Source organism: Toxoplasma gondii, chromosome V (assembly GCF_000006565.2).
Source record: "Toxoplasma gondii ME49 chromosome V, whole genome shotgun sequence".
NCBI classification, from domain to species: Eukaryota; Apicomplexa; class Conoidasida; order Eucoccidiorida; family Sarcocystidae; genus Toxoplasma; species Toxoplasma gondii.
The window spans coordinates 1,942,308-1,960,314 of NC_031472.1; the positions used below are offsets into that span (position 1 = coordinate 1,942,308).

General features: G+C 53.8%; 2 protein-coding genes across 2 annotated transcripts; one reads left to right on the plus strand and one right to left on the minus strand.

The window, feature by feature from the left end:
* Positions 1-235: 235 nt before the first annotated feature.
* On the plus strand, positions 236-12,499 carry TGME49_286160 (non-specific serine/threonine protein kinase). Its single transcript, XM_018781977.1, has 7 exons — positions 236-6,765; positions 7,446-7,529; positions 7,879-7,966; positions 8,176-8,251; positions 8,815-8,900; positions 9,308-10,377; positions 10,426-12,499. Exons 1-7 carry the CDS (start codon positions 930-932, stop codon positions 11,586-11,588), a joined length of 8,403 nt encoding a protein of 2,800 aa, XP_018637789.1. The 5' UTR covers positions 236-929; the 3' UTR covers positions 11,589-12,499.
* A 1,145-nt stretch (positions 12,500-13,644) lies between these two features.
* Positions 13,645-16,769, minus strand: TGME49_286150 (PAN/Apple domain-containing protein). Its single transcript, XM_018781976.1, has 3 exons — positions 15,770-16,769; positions 15,059-15,541; positions 13,645-14,451 (listed from the first exon to the last, which is right to left on the minus strand). Exons 1-3 carry the CDS (start codon positions 15,942-15,944, stop codon positions 13,886-13,888), a joined length of 1,224 nt encoding a protein of 407 aa, XP_018637790.1. The 5' UTR covers positions 15,945-16,769; the 3' UTR covers positions 13,645-13,885.
* Between the last annotated feature and the right edge of the window lie 1,238 nt (positions 16,770-18,007).

The following is an 18,007-nucleotide window of genomic DNA, read 5'->3' on the forward strand; positions in this document are numbered from 1 at the left end:
GAACTGTGCGGCCGAAGCGACGAGTGTGTGTAAAAGGTTTACGGCTTCCAAGTATGCGCTTTTCGCGAGCTGCTGAGCGCGTGCATGCATGAGAAGACAAACGGGAAAAAGGACCGCCAAACCACACACAAGGTTGTGTGTTTGACGGACTCACCGAGACAGGGGCTAGGCACTCGTTTCCTGAAAAGCGAAAACATGAGCAAATCCACTTGAAAAAGTCTTTTTTCGACACAGACACTCCTGGATGCCGCTGCTTTCGCTTCCAGTGCGTGGCGCCGGGAAGGCGAAACTGGGAAGACTCCCAGACTGTCCGCCGACTGAGGTGTACATACACCCAAAAGGTTGCCTTTTCGCGTTGTGAAAGCGAGAAAAGTCTAGTTTTTGACCAGGCCAAAAGCGGTATTTACGGGGTCGGAAACGCGGGTCAAGATCTCTTGTGTTTTTTCCTAGTTTCCTCGAGTCTAAGGCCTGCATAGATGAACTCCTTTCCTGGCGGCCGGCCGTCCCCCCTGTCGAAAGCCACGGTCGGCCGTTTGCTTGCTCGATGTACGTCGAGGAACAGCCCCCTCTGTTTGTCGCGAAGCCTCAACTCTCTCTCTCTCGTGTTTCTCCCGCTCTTCCGAAGCCTGCTTTGCGCGGTCTCCTTTCCTGTCGCTCCACCTGCTTCGTTTTTCCTCTTCGTCTCTACTTTCTGCGTAGCTGCCTGTCGGTGTTTCCTCTCTTCCTCGGCACTCGGTTCGAGTTCCACCCTGTAGGACGAAGAGTCAGCAGTCCTTCACTGGAGAACGGGTCTCTCCTCGTCCCTTTCTCTCTGCATTCTCCTCCAGAGGTCTTGGTCTCTCTCATCTTGGTCGCCTCCCCTCTCCTCAGTCTGCCGCTTGTCTTCGGCCGGTGAGGTCTCGTTCTCTCTCCGTTCGAGCGTTTCCACCATGTGGTTGACGCGCGTCGTTGCTCACGTCCTCAGAGATGACTCTGTCACCCCGACGAACAGGGCGTCGGATTCGGCTGCAGAGTCTTCGACTTTCCCGGCTGCTGGCTTGTCTTCTCAACAGCCGAAGGCTGCGGGCACCACCCTTCCCTGTCCTCTTCTGCCTCCCTCCTCGCTCTCGTCTTCTCCTCTTCCTTGTTTTTCGCGGCCTTCGGCTGCCGCCGCAAACGCCCGACCTTCTGTCCAGACACTCGGGGGAGGACAAGGACATGTGGACCAGATAGCGGAGCGGCGAGAAGAGGAAACGAGATGGAGAGAGGAGAACGATGGCGGACGAGCCTGGTCGGTCGACGACTTTGAGGTTGATGAGAGTCCCTGCACTCGACTGGAAGGACATACGGACTTTGTGCCCTTCTCTCCTCAGAGACAAGACGAAAGCCAAGCTGCACCTGAACGCGTTCCATCTCCCTCTGCGTCTCTTCCACCTTCTTCTTCTCCTCTCCCTTCTTCTTCTCTTCTCCCTTCTTCTTCTCCTCTCCCTTCTTCTTCTTCCGTCCCCGCAGCCTCTGCGTCTCTTCCACCTTCGTTTGCTGCTCTTCCCTGTCCTTCTGTTCCTGCTTCAGCTTCTTCAGTTCAGACGAGTTCTGCGGCGGCACTGTGGGGTTGGGAGGATGAAGACTTTGAGATTCCGGGAGAAGAAGATCGCAGAGCCGAGGGCGCTCTCAGGCCACTGAAGGAGACACCTTCTCCGGCTTCCACGCTGCCCCTCGCGGGGACAGAAGGCCTGGCGGGGGCCTCACGCCCGCGAGCGGACTGCGCGTTTCTCGGCAAGTCGTTGTCTGGAGAGTCTGTTGGCCTTTCTCCGGTTTCTCTGGATGAAGCCAGAAAGTTCAACTCAGACAGCTCAGACGAACTGCGAGTGCACCGGAACGAACTGGAAGAAGAGACAGGAAGAGATCCACCTCTTCGCGGAGCCGCATCTCCAGGAGGAGGGCCTCCCGTTTCCTCTTTCAAGCAAGAAGAGAAGGAGCGCGACTCTGCATGGAGTGCAGATTTCGATTTCGACCTTGACGGTGCTAATACGCCGGAAGGACATATCGACGGGCGTTCGTCTCCTCTGCATGTGGAGAATGCAAATGTTAACTCTTCGACGCCTCTTGTGACTTCTCCCCCGTCTCCTTCTGCTCAACCGCCTCCTTTCGCTGCCGCATCGGTTCTTCCCTTTTGTCCGCCTCCAGTCATCCCTTCGTCTGTGTCTCCCTCTGCTCCCTCTTCTTTGTCTCGCTCTCTTCCTTCTTCTTTCCCTTCTTCTTTCCCTTCTCCTTCTTTTCCTTCTTCTTCTTTTCCTTCTTCTTCTGTTCCGTCTTTTTCTCTGTCTCCGTCTGTTCTTCCTTCTGTGAATCCGCAGCCGTCTGCTTCTGTCTCTACGGTGGACTTGGGGTCTGGCTGGCACGGGGATTTCGAGTTTGAAGATTCTGCGCCCGGCGAGGCTCTGGCAGGCGCAGGCGAAGAAGCGAGAGAGAACAGAGTCGCCAACTGGAACGGCGACACCGCTGTGGATGCACCCGAGGACGGCGGCCTTATGCCGGCAGAGGACAGTGCAGACGTGCCTGGCGCCGAGCGCGTTGGGGACAGACTTGCGCAGAGTGCGCCTCTTTCTTTGTCGGAGTCGTTTGAGAAGAAGGAGAAGCTTTTCTCGTTTTCGAATTCTCCTGAAGGCGCCAGTCTGGACACCATATTGGCTCCTGCCTCTCTTCAGCCAGTGAACTCCGAGAGAGGACGTTCCACGCGAGAAGAGAGAGGCGAAAGAACCGAAGCAGGACCAGGCGTTGATATGAACGGAATGATAAAAAACGTGACGTCTCCGTCTCCCTCAGTCGCACTGTCTTCCGACATCTCTCCTTCCTGGAACGTTGATTTCGACATCGAGGCGACGGATGTTCAAGCGGTCCAACAGTCTCCTTCAGAAGACCGAGAGAACGAGGGAGAGGAGGGAGGGAAAAGGAGAGTGGAAGACGACAGACGTTCTGCGCGTCCTCAGGCCGAGGCTGTTCAAGGACCTAGTGCCTGGAACGATGATTTCGACATCGAGGCGACGGGCGTTCAAGCGGTGCAACAGTCTCCTTCAGAAGACCGAGAGAACGAGGGAGAGGAGGGAAGGAAAAGGAGAGTGGACGACGACAGACGTTCTGCGCGTCCTCAGGCCGAGGTTGTTCAAGGACCTAGTGCCTGGAACGATGATTTCGACATCGAGGCGACGGGCGTTCAAGCGGTGCAACAGTCTCCTTCAGAAGACCGAGAAGACGAGGGAGAGGAGGGAAGGAAAAGGAGAGTGGACGACGACAGACGTTCTGCGCGTCCTCAGGCCGAGGCTGTTCAAGGACCTAGTGCCTGGAACGATGATTTCGACATCGAGGCGACGGGCGTTCAAGCGGTGCAACAGTCTCCTTCAGAAGGCCGAGAAGACGAGGGAGAGGAGGGAGGGAAAAGGAGAGTGGACGACGACAGACGTTCTGCGCGTCCTCAGGCCGAGGCTGTTCAAGGACCTAGTGCCTGGAACGATGATTTCGACATCGAGGCGACGGGCGTTCAAGCGGTGCAACAGTCTCCTTCAGAAGGCCGAGAAGACGAGGGAGAGGAGGGAAGGAAAAGGAGAGTGGAAGACGACAGACGTTCTGCGCGTCCTCAGGCCGAGGCTGTTCAAGGACCTAGTGCCTGGAACGATGATTTCGACATCGAGGCGACGGGCGTTCAAGCGGTGCAACAGTCTCCTTCAGAAGACCGAGAAGACGAGGGAGAGGAGGGAGGGAAAAGGAGAGTGGACGACGACAGACGTTCTGCGCGTCCTCAGGCCGAGGCTGTTCAAGGACCTAGTGCCTGGAACGATGATTTCGACATCGAGGCGACGGGCGTTCAAGCGGTGCAACAGTCTCCTTCAGAAGGCCGAGAAGACGAGGGAGAGGAGGGAGGGGAAAGGAGAGTGGACGACGACAGACGTTCTGCGCGTCCTCAGGCCGAGGCTGTTCAAGGACCTAGTGCCTGGAACGATGATTTCGACATCGAGGCGACGGGCGTTCAAGCGGTGCAACAGTCTCCTTCAGAAGGCCGAGAAGACGAGGGAGAGGAGGGAGGGAAAAGGAGAGTGGAAGACGACAGACGTTCTGCGCGTCCTCAGGCCGAGGCTGTTCAAGGACCTAGTGTCTGGAACGATGATTTCGACATCGAGGCGACGGGCGTTCAAGCGGTACACCAGTCTCCTTCAGCAGACCGAGAAGAAGGAGAGGGAGGAGGAGAGAAGCGGGATGGAGTCGATGGACTGGAGGACGGCGTTGGAGAGAGGCAAAGAGAAGAAGGAAGGGATGAAGAAGACGAGAAGAGAATCGCTTTGGACGGCCGTTTTGTCTCTGTCTTCGCGGGTGTCTCTCCTGAGTGGGACGTCGACTTTGATATGTCGGATTCTGAGGAGCAACGCAAAGAGACAACAGACGTTGGCGAAGAAAAGGTGGATGCAGGGCCCCCAGAAAACAGAGCGGAAGGTATGCAAGGCTGTTCAGAGAGAGGGGGAAGCTTTTCGGCAAGAGACAACCAAGAACGCACAGAAGATCACACTGTTTCCTTCGGCCGCAGAGGCATCGCCGCGAGCCTTCCGATCAGTGGGGACCAGTTCTCTTGTCTTCAACGAGGAGCGGGAGGAGACAAGGAGACAGCAACCGAGAGAGAAGAGAGGAACAGAGAAGATGCGCCCTCCTTTCTTGAAGGAGGACTCGGAGATGACGAGACAGAGAGAGCGAAGCAAGCGAGTGAGTTGCCCGCGTCTCTTTGCTCTTTCGCCGCAGCACGCAGGGACGCGAGCCGCGCAGAGAAGACAGGCGCAAAGGGGGAGGAAGCCAGAGAGAAAGAAGTCAGTTTCGGTGAAGACAGTGGGCTATCCAGACAGGCGGACATGGACAGTTCGCAGGAATCCGTCAACGAAGGAGAGCCGCTACACGACAGAGCCGCAGGGGAGGACGCAGAAGGCGGGGGAGCGGAGGCGATCGACGGAGACAGAGAGGGAGACGAGAAGGAGACTCGAGACGTCGAGGACGAAGGAGAGACGCGTCGTTCTTCCTCTTTCGCTGAACAAACTGGAAATGAAAGAACCGAGATGAGAACCAGACATGGGGGTGACGAGGGCTGGACCTCGAAGTCGAATCGGTTCGCTTTTGCCTGCCCTCGGTTTTCCAAATCTGATGTCTGCTGTTCTCCCCAGGCTCGGCTATCTTTGCCTGAACAGTCCCTAGGCTCCTCTCCGTCGTCGCCCATTTCTGTCACAAATGATGTCTATGCTCTCTTCGATTCGTCTGCATCTCCTCTGCATGCGGGAGAGTTATCTTCTCTTCCCGGCGCGGTCTGGGCCTCAGAGCGCCTATTGACTGCTCCGGCAGAAACAGGTCCCTCGGCCTCCTCAGCCTGCCTCTCCGTTTCTTCTTGTGGTCCAGGCGAAATGTCTCCGACAGCGGGTACGATGAGACACGACGCGGAAGAGAGAGAACGCAGGAGAGTGGAGGAAGAGAAGGAGAGAGAGAGACAGGAAGAAGAAGAGAGAGAACGCAGGAGAGTGGAGGAAGAGAAGGCGAGAGAGAGACAGGAAGAAGAAGAGAGAGAACGCAGGAGAGTGGAGGAAGAGAAGGAGAGAGAGAGACAGGAAGAAGAAGAGAGAGAACGCAGGAGGGTGGAGGAAGAGAAGGCGAGACAGAGAGAGGAAGAAGAAGAGAGAGAACGCAGGAGAGTGGAGGAAGAGAAGGAGAGAGAGAGACAGGAAGAAGAAGAGAGAGAACGCAGGAGAGTGGAGGAAGAGAAGGAGCGAGAGAGACAGGAAGAAGAAGAGAGAGAACGCAGGAGAGTGGAGGAAGAGAAGGCGAGACAGAGAGAGGAAGAAGAAGAGAGAGAACGCAGGAGAGTGGAGGAAGAGAAGGAGAGAGAGAGACAGGAAGAAGAAGAGAGAGAACGCAGGAGAGTGGAGGAAGAGAAGGCGAGACAGAGAGAGGAAGAAGAAGAGAGAGAACGCAGGAGAGTGGAGGAAGAGAAGGCGAGACAGAGAGAGGAAGAAGAAGAGAGAGAACGCAGGAGAGTGGAGGAAGAGAAGGCGAGACAGAGACAGGAAGAAGAAGGGAGAGAAAGACAAAGACGAGAGGAGAGAGAAGAGAGAGAGAGAGAATTTCAACAGCGCGAGGCGGAGCTGAAGACACGGCTAGTAGAGCTTCAGAGAGAGCACGCAGAATCTGTTGAAACGTGGATGAAGGAGCAAGGAGAACGAGAAAGGCACTTGACTCAGGATTGGGAGAGGAAATTGCATGCGTTTGAAGAGCAGAGTCGGACTGTGTTGCTCCAAGAGAGATCTCGTCACAAGCAGCTGGAGGAGGAAAATGCAGAGCTGAAAATGAGAATTTCCCAGCTGTCGCGCAATTTCGCGTCTCTCCGCGAGCAGCTTGTGGCCTCAGAAAAAGAACGCGAAATGCAGAGACGCGAGGAAGAAGAGAAGAAGGCTGGCGAGGAGAGAGACAGGCAGAAGAGGGAGGAGACTCGGAAAGAGAAAGAAGCGTTCCTGCTTCTTGTAGAGCGCGACAGAGAAGAGCTGAAGAAGTTCGTCGTTCCTGCTCTCTCGGAGCTGCAAGAAGACTTCGAAATGTGGAGGCAGCAATTGGAAGAAAAAGTCACAGAGACAGCGGAGAGGCGGAGAAGAGCAGCAGAGGAACACGCGCGTCTGGAGGGAGCGTTGTTGCATGCAGAGGAAGAACTCGCCCGGGAGAGAAGAGAACACAAGGACCAGATCGTCCGCATGTCCAGGGAAAAAGAAGGTAGGGGAAAACCACAGAAAGACGGAAGGGCAAGAAGACAAGGTATAGGGAGAAAAAAGAGAAGAAAAGGGGAGGAATGGAGTGTACGGAGAATCTCGACCAGAAGAAAGGGTGGTGTATAGAGGCGAGTGCAGACACAAAGAAGATCCATTGAGCTTCTCCTGACCTCTCATTTCCCTCCGCGTGGAAGTGACAACGTGTGACGCTCCAAAGGCCTATGGTACTCCCGGTCCCCTCAGAGCCGGAATGGGAGGCAGTGCCTCAAAAAAAAAGGTGTGCGCCCAGATTCAGACTTGCAGGGTTCTGTAAAAAAACAACGTGTCAGTCTGCAGACATATAAATAAAAAAATATACATAAATAAAAAATATGTATATAAATATATATAAATATATATATGTATATATATGTGCATGCGTCGTGATCCTCTCCTGTCTCGACACGTGTGTGTGTGTGAGACTGTGTTTCCGAGTGGTATCTCTGTGAAGCGTTTTCAGTATACGGAGTTAGGAATTTTCGTCTGAAAGGGGACGGGGAAGTCGACATCGGGAACTGGATTTTCGGGGATTGACCGGGTTGTCAGTGCACAGCAAGTCGTGGGGAAACGTTCGTTGTGTAGCCCACTGTGCAAATCTGAGATTGAAAGATCAAGATGCCTCGCTTCTGCCATTCTCTTTCGCAGACGAGCTGCAGCGAGAGCGCGCCGAGCGCAGGCGCCTCGCGAGGGAGCTGCAGACGATTCTGCGCATGCAACGCCAATCGGAGAGTGAGACAGGAAGGCCGCCAAGCGGTGTCTCTCTTGGACGCACTCGCGCCCACGCAAGGCGCGAACGGTTCTTCTCACATCTCTCAAGAAGCTGGGCGTCCTGCGACCTCAGGAGTACAGATTTGTGCATAGGGACGCATACAGAGACATGTTTCTGCGTTGTCTCCCGTCTGCGTGTGTCTCGTTCTGTGAGAAGAAAGAAGACATACAGGTTCATGTGAAGAAATGCCAAAGATCTACACAGGTGCATGAATATGTAGATACATGAGGAGATCCGAGTGAATATGTTTGCACATGTTGGTTTGTTTTCCTGGTTTTGTGCATGCGAACATGTACTACGCGGATGCAGGGAGTGAAGAGGAAGAAGCTGCTGAGATGGGGCAGAGCAGCGAGGCAATCGAAGCGAGGTATTTTGCGGCGGAACTGCAGAGGTGCAGGTGCGTGTTCTCTGCAAGATGGAACGGGGAACGGCGATGTGAAGGACGAAAGAAAAGTCACAGTGAAATAAAGAGGAGAAATCAGATCTGATGCAGACCGGCGCGTACTGAAGGACATAGCGACAGCGAGAGGGCAGAGGCGAAGGAGGAGAACAAAGAGGAGGAGAGACGGCAGTCACACGCCAGATGTCCACTGTGTGTTTCTACAGATCTTCGATGGAAGTTTGGCATGCCGACAAGGCAGAACTTGTTCGTCGTCACGAGGAGCGCGAGAGACGATTGGCGGTAGGATTTTCTCGTCTCGTTGTTTACGCGTTGTTTCTGAAACCAGCGCTTTTGAACTTTTTTCTGGGTCTCTCTTGCCCCGTTGTTTTTCGGGTCATCTGTCCAGGGCGACGTGACACCTCTCTTTTTTCGTTATTCTCTTCTCTTCGTCGAGTTTCTCGTCTGTTTCTGCCCCCTGTCGGATGCACAGCTGTCAGTGCTTGATCTCTCCGTCCTCGTCTGCACTGCTTCTTTCCAGCTGGCCGCGACACAGAGACGGTCTTTCTCTCTGGAACGTTCGTCTGGTCGTCTCTCTGCCGGACCGGTGTTCAGATTTGCTTTTGTGTTTCGGAGTCTCCGAAAGCGACTTCTTGCCTAGGGCGGCTGCGCGCTCGATCGCGCGTCCCTCCCTTCCTTCGTGTAGACGCAGAAACGACCAGGCCGCTGGCACAGAGTGTCGAACCTAGTCTTGCTTACGTCTGTTCAATACGGGGGTGAGCTGCGTGTGAACGTCCCTGTGGCGAGGCTCCTCCGCACCGCACTGAGGCTGAAAATCCTTCCGATGTCCTTCGCCTTTTTCGCAGGAAGAAATCCAGTCTCTGGCGGCGGCTGGCGCGGAGGAACGCGCGAATTGCGATAAACTGTTGAACGCAAACAGAGCCTTGGCACAGTGAGGCCCCTGCCTGCAAAGTGACGTGGTTTTTTCTCTTCTCTGTCGATTTGTAGCTCTTCTTGTCTGTCGATGTCTTCTGTTCCATGTCAGCTTTTTCTCTTTCTTACTTGGAGTCGCTCGCGACCAAGTTCCTTTCTTGCTCCTCCTTTCTGCTCCGCTCTGCCCAAAAAGTTCATGCTTTTACGTTCGCTTCTGTTCCCTTTCCTCGAATGTGTTTCCTCTTTTGTCTTGCGTCTCGGTGCATTTGTCACGGTTCCCCTGGCGCGGCTTCTGTTAATCTCGCGCAGCTCGACGACGCTCTGCGTTTCGGAGTCCTCTTTGTGGCATTTCAGCTTTTTCTCCGTTTTTTCGCTTTGGTCACTCGTTCCGCGCTGTGTTCATGTCTCCGTCTCGTGACTCTTCAGAGAGCTGCATGCAGTGCGGAGAGAAATGGAGAAAGTCGAAGCCACACGCGAGGAGGTGGAATCAAAGGGAGCTCTCGAGGACGAACGGCAGCGCGAACGCCTGAAGCAGCAAATCTTCGAGTTGCAGTGTGACCTTCAGCAGCGGGAGAAAGAAAATGAACATCTTCGCATGCAGTTGCGTCTCCTTGAAGAGGAGCCGGTCACTTCTCCCCTTCCTGTCTCGGTTGTTTCTCGCCAGCCGCAGCCTCGCGAACCGCAGACGTCGCCTCAAGCTTTTCTTGGGGCGCTTTCGGGACCTCCGAAACCCACCCCACACTTGTCTACGGCCCCTGTCTCTTCCCGTGACTCCTCGCCTATCTCCTTGGCGCCGGCAGGAAGTTCCCGTTCGGGTGTCACGGGCGAGTCCCTGCATGACCCGCAACAGAGAGAACAAACGCCCTTCGATCCTGCTCTGTCTCCGCCTCAACAAGAAATATCACCGCAGGAGACCCCTCAGAGGGCCAAGGAGTCGTGGACCCCAGGCGGTCCCTCCAGCCGGAGAGCCTTCCCTGGTGCATCGTTCGATCGCCTCGAAACCCCCCAAGAAGCTAGGAGGGCGGCAGCGGAGAGAGAGGAAGAAGCGCGAAAAACGCCAAGAGAAGAGGCTCTGGGCCCCGCGGCTTCCGCCGTGAGTGTCGCCTCTGCAGCTGCCGCAGTCGCAACGTCGTTCGCGCGCTCGGCCTTCACCGGCGCCTTCTTTGGGCGAGAGTCCACGAGCCTGGAAGATCTGCAGAAGCACTTGAAGATGCAAAGAGAGAACGAAGAGCGGGCGAGGAGCGAAAGAGAACAAAGAGAACGAGAAGAAAGAGAACAACGCAGAGGTGATTCTCAAGGAGCAGTGAGAAGAGAAACAGTAAAAACGGGATGGGAGGAAGACTTTGACTTCGACGAGATCGAAGATTCCGTTGCCAGAGAGGAAGTCGAAGTCATTTCTGCTGCCCCCCAGTGGAGCCCAAAGGCGGGGGCGGAGGCCCTTTCGCGCCGTCCTCCAGTGTCTCTCCAAACTCCAGTTGTCTGTGTAGGTGATGGAGGTACGCCGGGGGTTCCAAGTTCCCCGGATCGACACGCAGGCGTTTCAGAGTCACATTTGCAGCCGTCTTCGTCGCTTTCTTCTTCCAGCCAGAACTCACTCGCCGTGCAAGCGTCCTCTGTCCGTCACAATATGCTTCGTCCTCCGGAACAGAGAGGAGAGACAAGCGACCGGGTGCACGGGCGCATTCAGGGCCAACCGGGGAAGCGTTTGTCGACCCCGGAGACCCCGGGAGGGTGGGGCAAGGATGGAGATTTCGATTTCTTCGAGGACGAGTCTCCCCCAACAAAAGAAGGAGTGACGTCGAGTCTCAAACAACTCTCAGGGACCTCTTCTTCGCTTCGTGCCTCTCTGCCTCAAAACCGTGAAGGTCAGTCCCTGTCTCCGTCTCTGGACCCCTCTGCTGTGCGCTGTGGGGGGGCCCTGGCGCCTGGTAGCCCCCCGAGGATCCCGTTGGCCGCATCCGCCTCTCCGATATCGTCTTCTGGGTGTCTACCTTCTTCCTTGGAGCCTCAGCGGTGCCAGGAACAGCGATATGAGAGCGGGATCCAGATTTCCGCTGGACAGGACCCTCTGTTTGCATGCAGCGTGGGTGTGAGCGCGGACGCGCAGTCCCCAGTGGAAGTGAAATGCGAACATGAAAGGCGAGAGACTTTCTTTTTTCAAGAGACGAGTCGGGCGCCCCTCTCTCCGGAGCTTCCGTCTCGCGCGAGCCGAGAGGAAACGCCGTGTCTCCACCCCACAGAGCTGCTCACTTCCCAAGCATACAGCTCGGGCCGGGCGGTTCCGGCCCCGCAGGTGTCTATGCACCTCGCCGCGGGAGGCGTCCACGGGGGAGCTCTTCCTCCAGCTTCAGCTCCTGCGCGTGAGCAAACGTGTGGTCGAGTTCGAGGTTGTCCCGGTGAAGGTAGCGCCGGCGTATCGCTGAGAGGAGAGAGCGACAGAGCGCATGCAGTTCCCGGTGTGCAGCGGGAGCCTGCGGATATGCCAAATTCCTCTCGCTCTCAATTGCCTCCTGCGACCTTACAGGCAAAGTCGATGACGGGGACTGAATTGCATGCAAAGGAACTCGATTTGACGGCGTTTGGCTCTCGGCAGCCGCGACGGCTGGTGATCGCAGGTCCGGGGGTCGCCCGTGGGGTCCTTGACCCGCCGCGGAGCCGACAGGAAGCAGTCCAGGATATCGACTTGGAAGATTTTCTCAACAGCTGAGATCTGAGCAAGGAGGAAACGCGGGACAGAGTCGGTTTCATAAATCAAGGTTTAGCCGGAAAGGTCGTGTCTACCAAATATAACTGAGCACGCATTCGGTGATCCTGGCGGTTGTAGGAGTGTCACGATGAGAGCTCTGCTGCTGGAGATGTCGACAGGCGAGAGTGACAAATGTACTTGCCATTGCAACTAAGAAAAAGAAATTATAAGATTCGTTGTTCTTCACAGTGCTCCACAATCGTGTCTGCGCTGTAGCGATTTCGATGCGGCTCTCAGCGTATACCTGAATGTGGAGTCTTCTCAAGTGTCGCACACGTAGCAAAACCGACATATATATATATATATGTATATATGTATATATATATATATGCAGACTTGCCGACACTGTCTCTTTCCATTTATTAACGACGGGAGACCAAGCGCCATGCGCCAAATGGCGGCCGCGTTCAAAGTGCGAAACTAAATTTGTGATGGCATTCTTCATGAACGTCCACACACACCTCCATCTGTACGCCTATCGTTAAATGGGTGTCTTCTTCGACTTGTTGGTATGTATATATGTATATAATATATATATATATATATTTATTTATAGATGAATGTAGAAGCTTGCATCCTTTGACGTACGTCCTTTGAGTACTTACGTCGCATTTATCAGTCTTGGGTCCATCAGTTGTGTCCCTGACTGTGAGCAGTGGAGGCCTCGATATTCTGCAGTTCCGTATCTCACTTGCACGTCATCGTGTTTTTCTGTTCCTTGAGACCGAACAAGCAGGCTGTCTGCCGCTGTAAAGTCACTACTTCCGAATGTTTCCGCGGGCAGTGGTCTGGTGGAGTCGAAGGTCCAGCATGTAATCCTTGAAACATTCTGCTAAATTTTCGTTCATCTGAGTGCTATGGAAAGCGAAGCCACATGCTGGGCGTTTTTGTGGAGCGACAAGCCGGCGGTGGATAACTGGACAGGTTGTGCGAGCCAAAAAGGGCTCCAGGAAAGTTTTGAATGGAGTCGCACTTAAATCCACCAAACCAGACAGAACATTCCATTAACGCACGATATCTTTAGACAGCTGTTATGCTGAGGAACATAGGAAAGGCTACACACATTGGCACGAGGGACTAAACGGGAGGCAGTGAAGTTGCGTGTGTGCAATTCGAATCGGCTGAGCAAAGCTCCCTTCAATGATGCACTTTTCCTCTCACAATTTTGCATTCCTAGCGTTCAAAGAGGCAGAAACATCGGTAACCACAAGTTCAAAAGTGCAGCTTGGGTTTGAAGCATTTGCGGCGAAACGTGCTTGGCTGCGGGATCCGTAGACGCCTCTCTGGATCCACATCATTTAGAGAAGAAGCCTTTGAAAGAGCCAGGTCTGTAGGTAGGAACACAGAACTCTTGAGACGTCATTTTCGAAGGTCAACTGGCCCAGCGCTCAGGGCGTAACGGGCAGAAGTGCTCGGTTTTGTTGCACGCCAGCCTGCAGCAAATGTCGAGCGTTCGAACTGTTGGGAGCTGCCGCGAAATTGGCCTCTTCCCGTCTGTCTATAAGGGGACAAGGCTGTTTAGTTGCGCGGAACCACGTTCTTTGTTTTGTTACGCACCATTAAAGGTTTCGGATTCGTTCGGTACTTTTGCGTGAAGGGGCATGTGCCATTCTGAGGCCTGTGTACGTCTACGATCAGATAAACTTGTGGGCATCTGCTCCTCTCGGGTACTTTTTCTTCTGTGCCGAAACCAATGCTCCAGCCGAGACAGCTGGTGTAGTTGATGTCGAGTGGTCAGGTGTTCTTTACTATTACAAATGAAAGAGTGCTTCTCGCGTCCGCAAGAGGTTGGTACCAGCTGGGTCGGTGCCGGTCGTCTGTATTTGTGTGTGTGTGTGAAGTGAAATGTTGGAAAGTTGGTAAATGCGACTCGGTACGTTGCTACTACGGAGCCTGCAAATGCATGTGGTTAGCATTGGCTCAGAGGCTTCATCCCCGAGCCCGGATATTTCTTCAATCTCGAAGGAGATTGGTTTGTTTGCGGGCAGAACAAGGTCACAAAAAAAAATCTCTAACAGAAATTCCGGGAGCCACACGGGCAGCTTAGCATCCTGCGACGCCCGTGCCAACTGTGGGACAACCCTCTGTTTTGCTTTGAACGCCTTGGTTGTGCAAAACTTTTACGGGCAAATTAACAGGAAACAGGGAGAAACCGATGCAATAGCAAGGCTTCGAAAAACGAATAAATGTAAGACCTCGGACGGAGAGAGAACTGCTCTACAGTTCGCGCGAGTCTGACAACCCAGAGTGTCGTGAAGCTAATGAAGCCCGGAGCAGGAGCAGTCCTTCGGCCCCGAGATCAACTTCTCCGTAGTCTCGTTCTTCGTCCAGTCGTGGAGCGCCCCCCCACCCTTCAGGTAGCAAACTTTGCTAACTGTGTCGAAAGTAAAGTAGACGCAGCCCTCCCGTGTTTGGCATTGCTGCTGGCAGTCCTGGACAGAGAGCACTTTCTCATCATCGACTGTCTCGAGGTCGTGTCCAGCGTAATCGACTCCGATCTCATAGCATGGAGGGGGGTTATGAATATAGAAGGCAGGATACATGAACGGGCTTTGCGATAGAGAAGCAAGACGAAGGTCACGGTCCATGGGGCAGAACTTCGACCCGGAGACAAGAGATCGCGTCGAATTATCCCGGCGCCACGCTTCCAACGCGTCGGGCCCTTTCAGGTAGCAGTTTTTCCAGTCCGACGCCCATGTCCAAAAGAAGCAATTGGCGTCCTTGATACACAAGTCCCGGCACTGCTCTGAACTGACAATGCTCTTCGTCTCCACGCGTCGTACGTCATGCCCGTAGTAGTCCGTACCGAGTTCCGTGCAGACGCCTGTCGAGTAGAGACAGAACAAGGAACACCGAAAACGTCTCGCACTCTTCTACACGCAGATCTAACCGGCTACACAGGCACTCAACACGCTGACAAAGAAGGCAAGCAAAACGATCCTGATGCTCGTGCCACAACTCAGCGCCGATGCCGCCACATCATCACGACATCGCTTAACCTTGTTCGTACTGGTATCCCCTGACAGCAGAGAAACGTGTGTCGACAGGAAATAACACGTGGTGCCGCTATTCTCTGCCAGGCGCGGCTGATGTCTCTTCACTCCACCATTTAGAAAGTTTATAAGAGGGATGCGCCAGTCTCAGAGAAGAAGGTCAGGACGAGCTACATATTGGTACTACAGTACTGCAGAGCGGTACTAACGGACAGGGAAAGTTGTAGACATCCTTTCGACTGAGCTGTCAGCGACAACTCTCTGTTTACGGAATGGAGGCGATGAGTACTGCAGTGATGTGTTGTGCTTAGATTCCCGTTGCAGCGGCAGTGGCGGTGTGAACGTGCAAATGTGATTCCCACAAAAAACACGAATGCGGTGGCAGAAAGGGTTTAGCTTTACGACAGACCGAAGCATTCCTCTAGCTTGAGAACCCACCGCAGTTCTTCATTCCTGAGATTTTCCCGATGGTGTCGAACGATCGGCGCCAGGCCCGGAGAGCGTTCGCACTCTTCAGTTGACACTCCATCGAATCCGCAGTCCATGTCCAGTAGCGGCAGTCTTCCAATTCAACGCAGGCTCGGTGGCAGTCAAGAACACTCCGGATGTTCGTTAGGGGATTTTTGATGATGTCGTATCCTTCATAAGAGACGTCGACTTCGTAGCACCGCAGAGGATGCGGCATCATACACCATTTTGGTCCGCTAATTTTATTTCGTGTGTCGTAATTCTTCTGCCGGCTGAAAAGCGCTGTGGAGTTCTTTAAGTAGCAGTCCTTCTTAACTGAGTTCCACGTCCAAAAGTAGCAGTCTTGGTAGCGCTGGCATAAATCTTGGCATGATGACGGAGAGTGAACGTGACCTCCTTCGATTGCCAAGTTGGTGTGGTCCACATACTCCACGTCTGGCTCATAACAGACATCTGTAACACACACATCACGCGGCGAAGAAGTACATTCCTAGCCCAGGCGGCCTTCCTCCGCTTTAGAAAAACTTCACCTGAACTGACGCAGCCTACGGTGGGCAAGAAGTGCTCTCCTCCGTCTCACAGTCGCACCCAACGAATGATCTACAACCGAGGGAGCAAATTTAGGGGCATCAGTCTGCTACTGGGAGGTAACCATACTCCAAAAAGTGACGACAATCTTACGAGCCTCGGCGTTGTCTTCAACAAATGGCGTCATGTCCATATCCTGCCGTCGGAGTTCTAGGCCCTCGCTGCAAAACGACACACCAGCGCAGGATACTGTGTCGTTTTTTTCGCATTTTCTCACGTCAACTCTTTCACGTTTCAGTTCAGCCTGGTTGAAAGAGCGCGTCTTCATTGGTGACCTCCCCTGAAAAGGTTTTTTTTTTAAACAGCGCAGAGTGCAGCTGGCGAAAAGCCATGCTCGAGGACACGTACTCTGCCACTACGATCCTGCACTGGTCTGCGTCGCGACTAACCACTGTTCCCAGCGATAGCACACCCCCAGAACGCTTGCCTCAACTTTGGGATTCGTTTGAAGCCATGCTATGAGTGTAATGTCAAGCATTTTTCTGGAATCGCAGAAAGAGGAGTATGGAGACGACGCGCCCCAGCCGGCGACGAGACGGCGACTGCGATTGCGATCGCTGCAAAGACCCCTCCCCTACTTGAAACCAGGAACTGGCTTTGGCCTCCGCTAGGCGAAGTTCCGAAAGCCGAGTGGCCGTACACTCCCAGGGAATTGCAGAAAAGAAGATGCTAGGTCGCTTACGAGTAGATGTGTGCCTCAGCTCCAAGTGGACCAAACAGGAGCGCCGCCGCCACCGTGGCCGCAGTGCGGACGGCGCGTTTTCGCCAAGGTTGACTCCGTCGGTGAGGCATCGTGCAGTCACCGCGGACAAGGGGAGAGAGAAATCAACGGAAGGCAGATACGAAAGACTGGAATGTGCTCCAAGAGATAAAAAAAAAACACAATCTGTGTTCTCCTTCTCGATGTGCGCCAAATGCATCGCACCTCGTTCGGCACTCTGACACCCTGGCGCGGTCGGATCCAAAAAGTCACCAGCCGGGGACTTTCTAACTGTGGTCAGCGCATTTTTGAGTAGCGCCTTGGTGCAAGGCGCTCTACCAGCGACAGATCCGCCTTAAGCAAAATGGACGGAGCCACCGTTTTCGCCGCGTATTCTAGTCCCGTAGATCGCCCGGAACCGCGTAGATCACTGTCTCGTTCTCGATCCCGCTAACGTTCTAGAGAGACCACCAATAACGTACAAAGAGAGGTATCAAAAAGGCGACTTTCCTGACACGAACCTGTTATGGACCAGCTACTGGACCTGCAGTCGATGTCGCAACGAACGTCAACTTTGTGTGGGGACAAACACGCAGAGTGTGCTCAGTCCTTCCCCAGTCTTTGCTTACGGCACAAAGAAAGGCAGGTAACGGATGTGCGGTACTTCCCTGAAACCGGGGTTCCGGGTGGCGTTCTCCGAAAAATGAACAGGTGTCGTTTTTGGGATGACGTCTTTCACTATTCCAAGCTGCGACACGCTCCGCACCAGACGCAAGGGAAAAATATGCCCTTGGGTTTGGGGGGGAGAAACCGCCCCTGGCCGGACTGATTGAAAACTCTGCCGTCAATAAAAGGAAGTATTCTTTTACATTAATGGAGAACTGCACCCATCGAAATTTATCAGTGTAAATGTGAAGAAACCTGCCGTCAGTAGAGGTCTTTAGATTCTTTCAACATAACAACATCGCATGTCATAATCCAGGGACAGGCTGACATGGTTTGTCGCCGTCTCTACGATATAACTTTCTCTGGGCAGCTCGTTGCCTGTTGACAACTCTTTGTGTGCAAGTAAATGACAATGAAGACTGTTGACTAGATCCAGAGAAATCGCGCCGTTCGTACAAGACTGCGAATGGTGTCCGATGCACAGAATTTTTCCATCGCGCTGGACAAGACATGTGCGCCGGACAAGCTTGCGCTATTAGATGAACTCGTAGCAGGAAACAAACAGAAGGGTGTGTGACATGTGTGTTGGACTTTGACGGGCTACAACCGCATATCTTTGCTCGTACGATAGAAATTCGCCTTCGCAGTGTTACTTTCTGGTGGGAGGCTCTCTCTACTTCATTCCATAAATACCAATGTTCTCCGGCCACCAGGACGGCAAACAGCGACGTTCGATTCTGTACCAGGGTGCTTGTGCGAGCGTGACGATGTAGGCAAAGTGCTCCTTTGAGAGACGCCTGAGGCTGTGCAGTTTTCACAAAATGAAACTGCACTACGTTCCCTCGTCATCCCCCTCGAAATCATTGCCTAGAGGAAGTGCTGAACGACAACTATGGGGTACTTGGATCGCTGTCGCCATTGTTGACGTCCAGGAAAAAGCATATCAGTCTTTGTTGATGATGTCA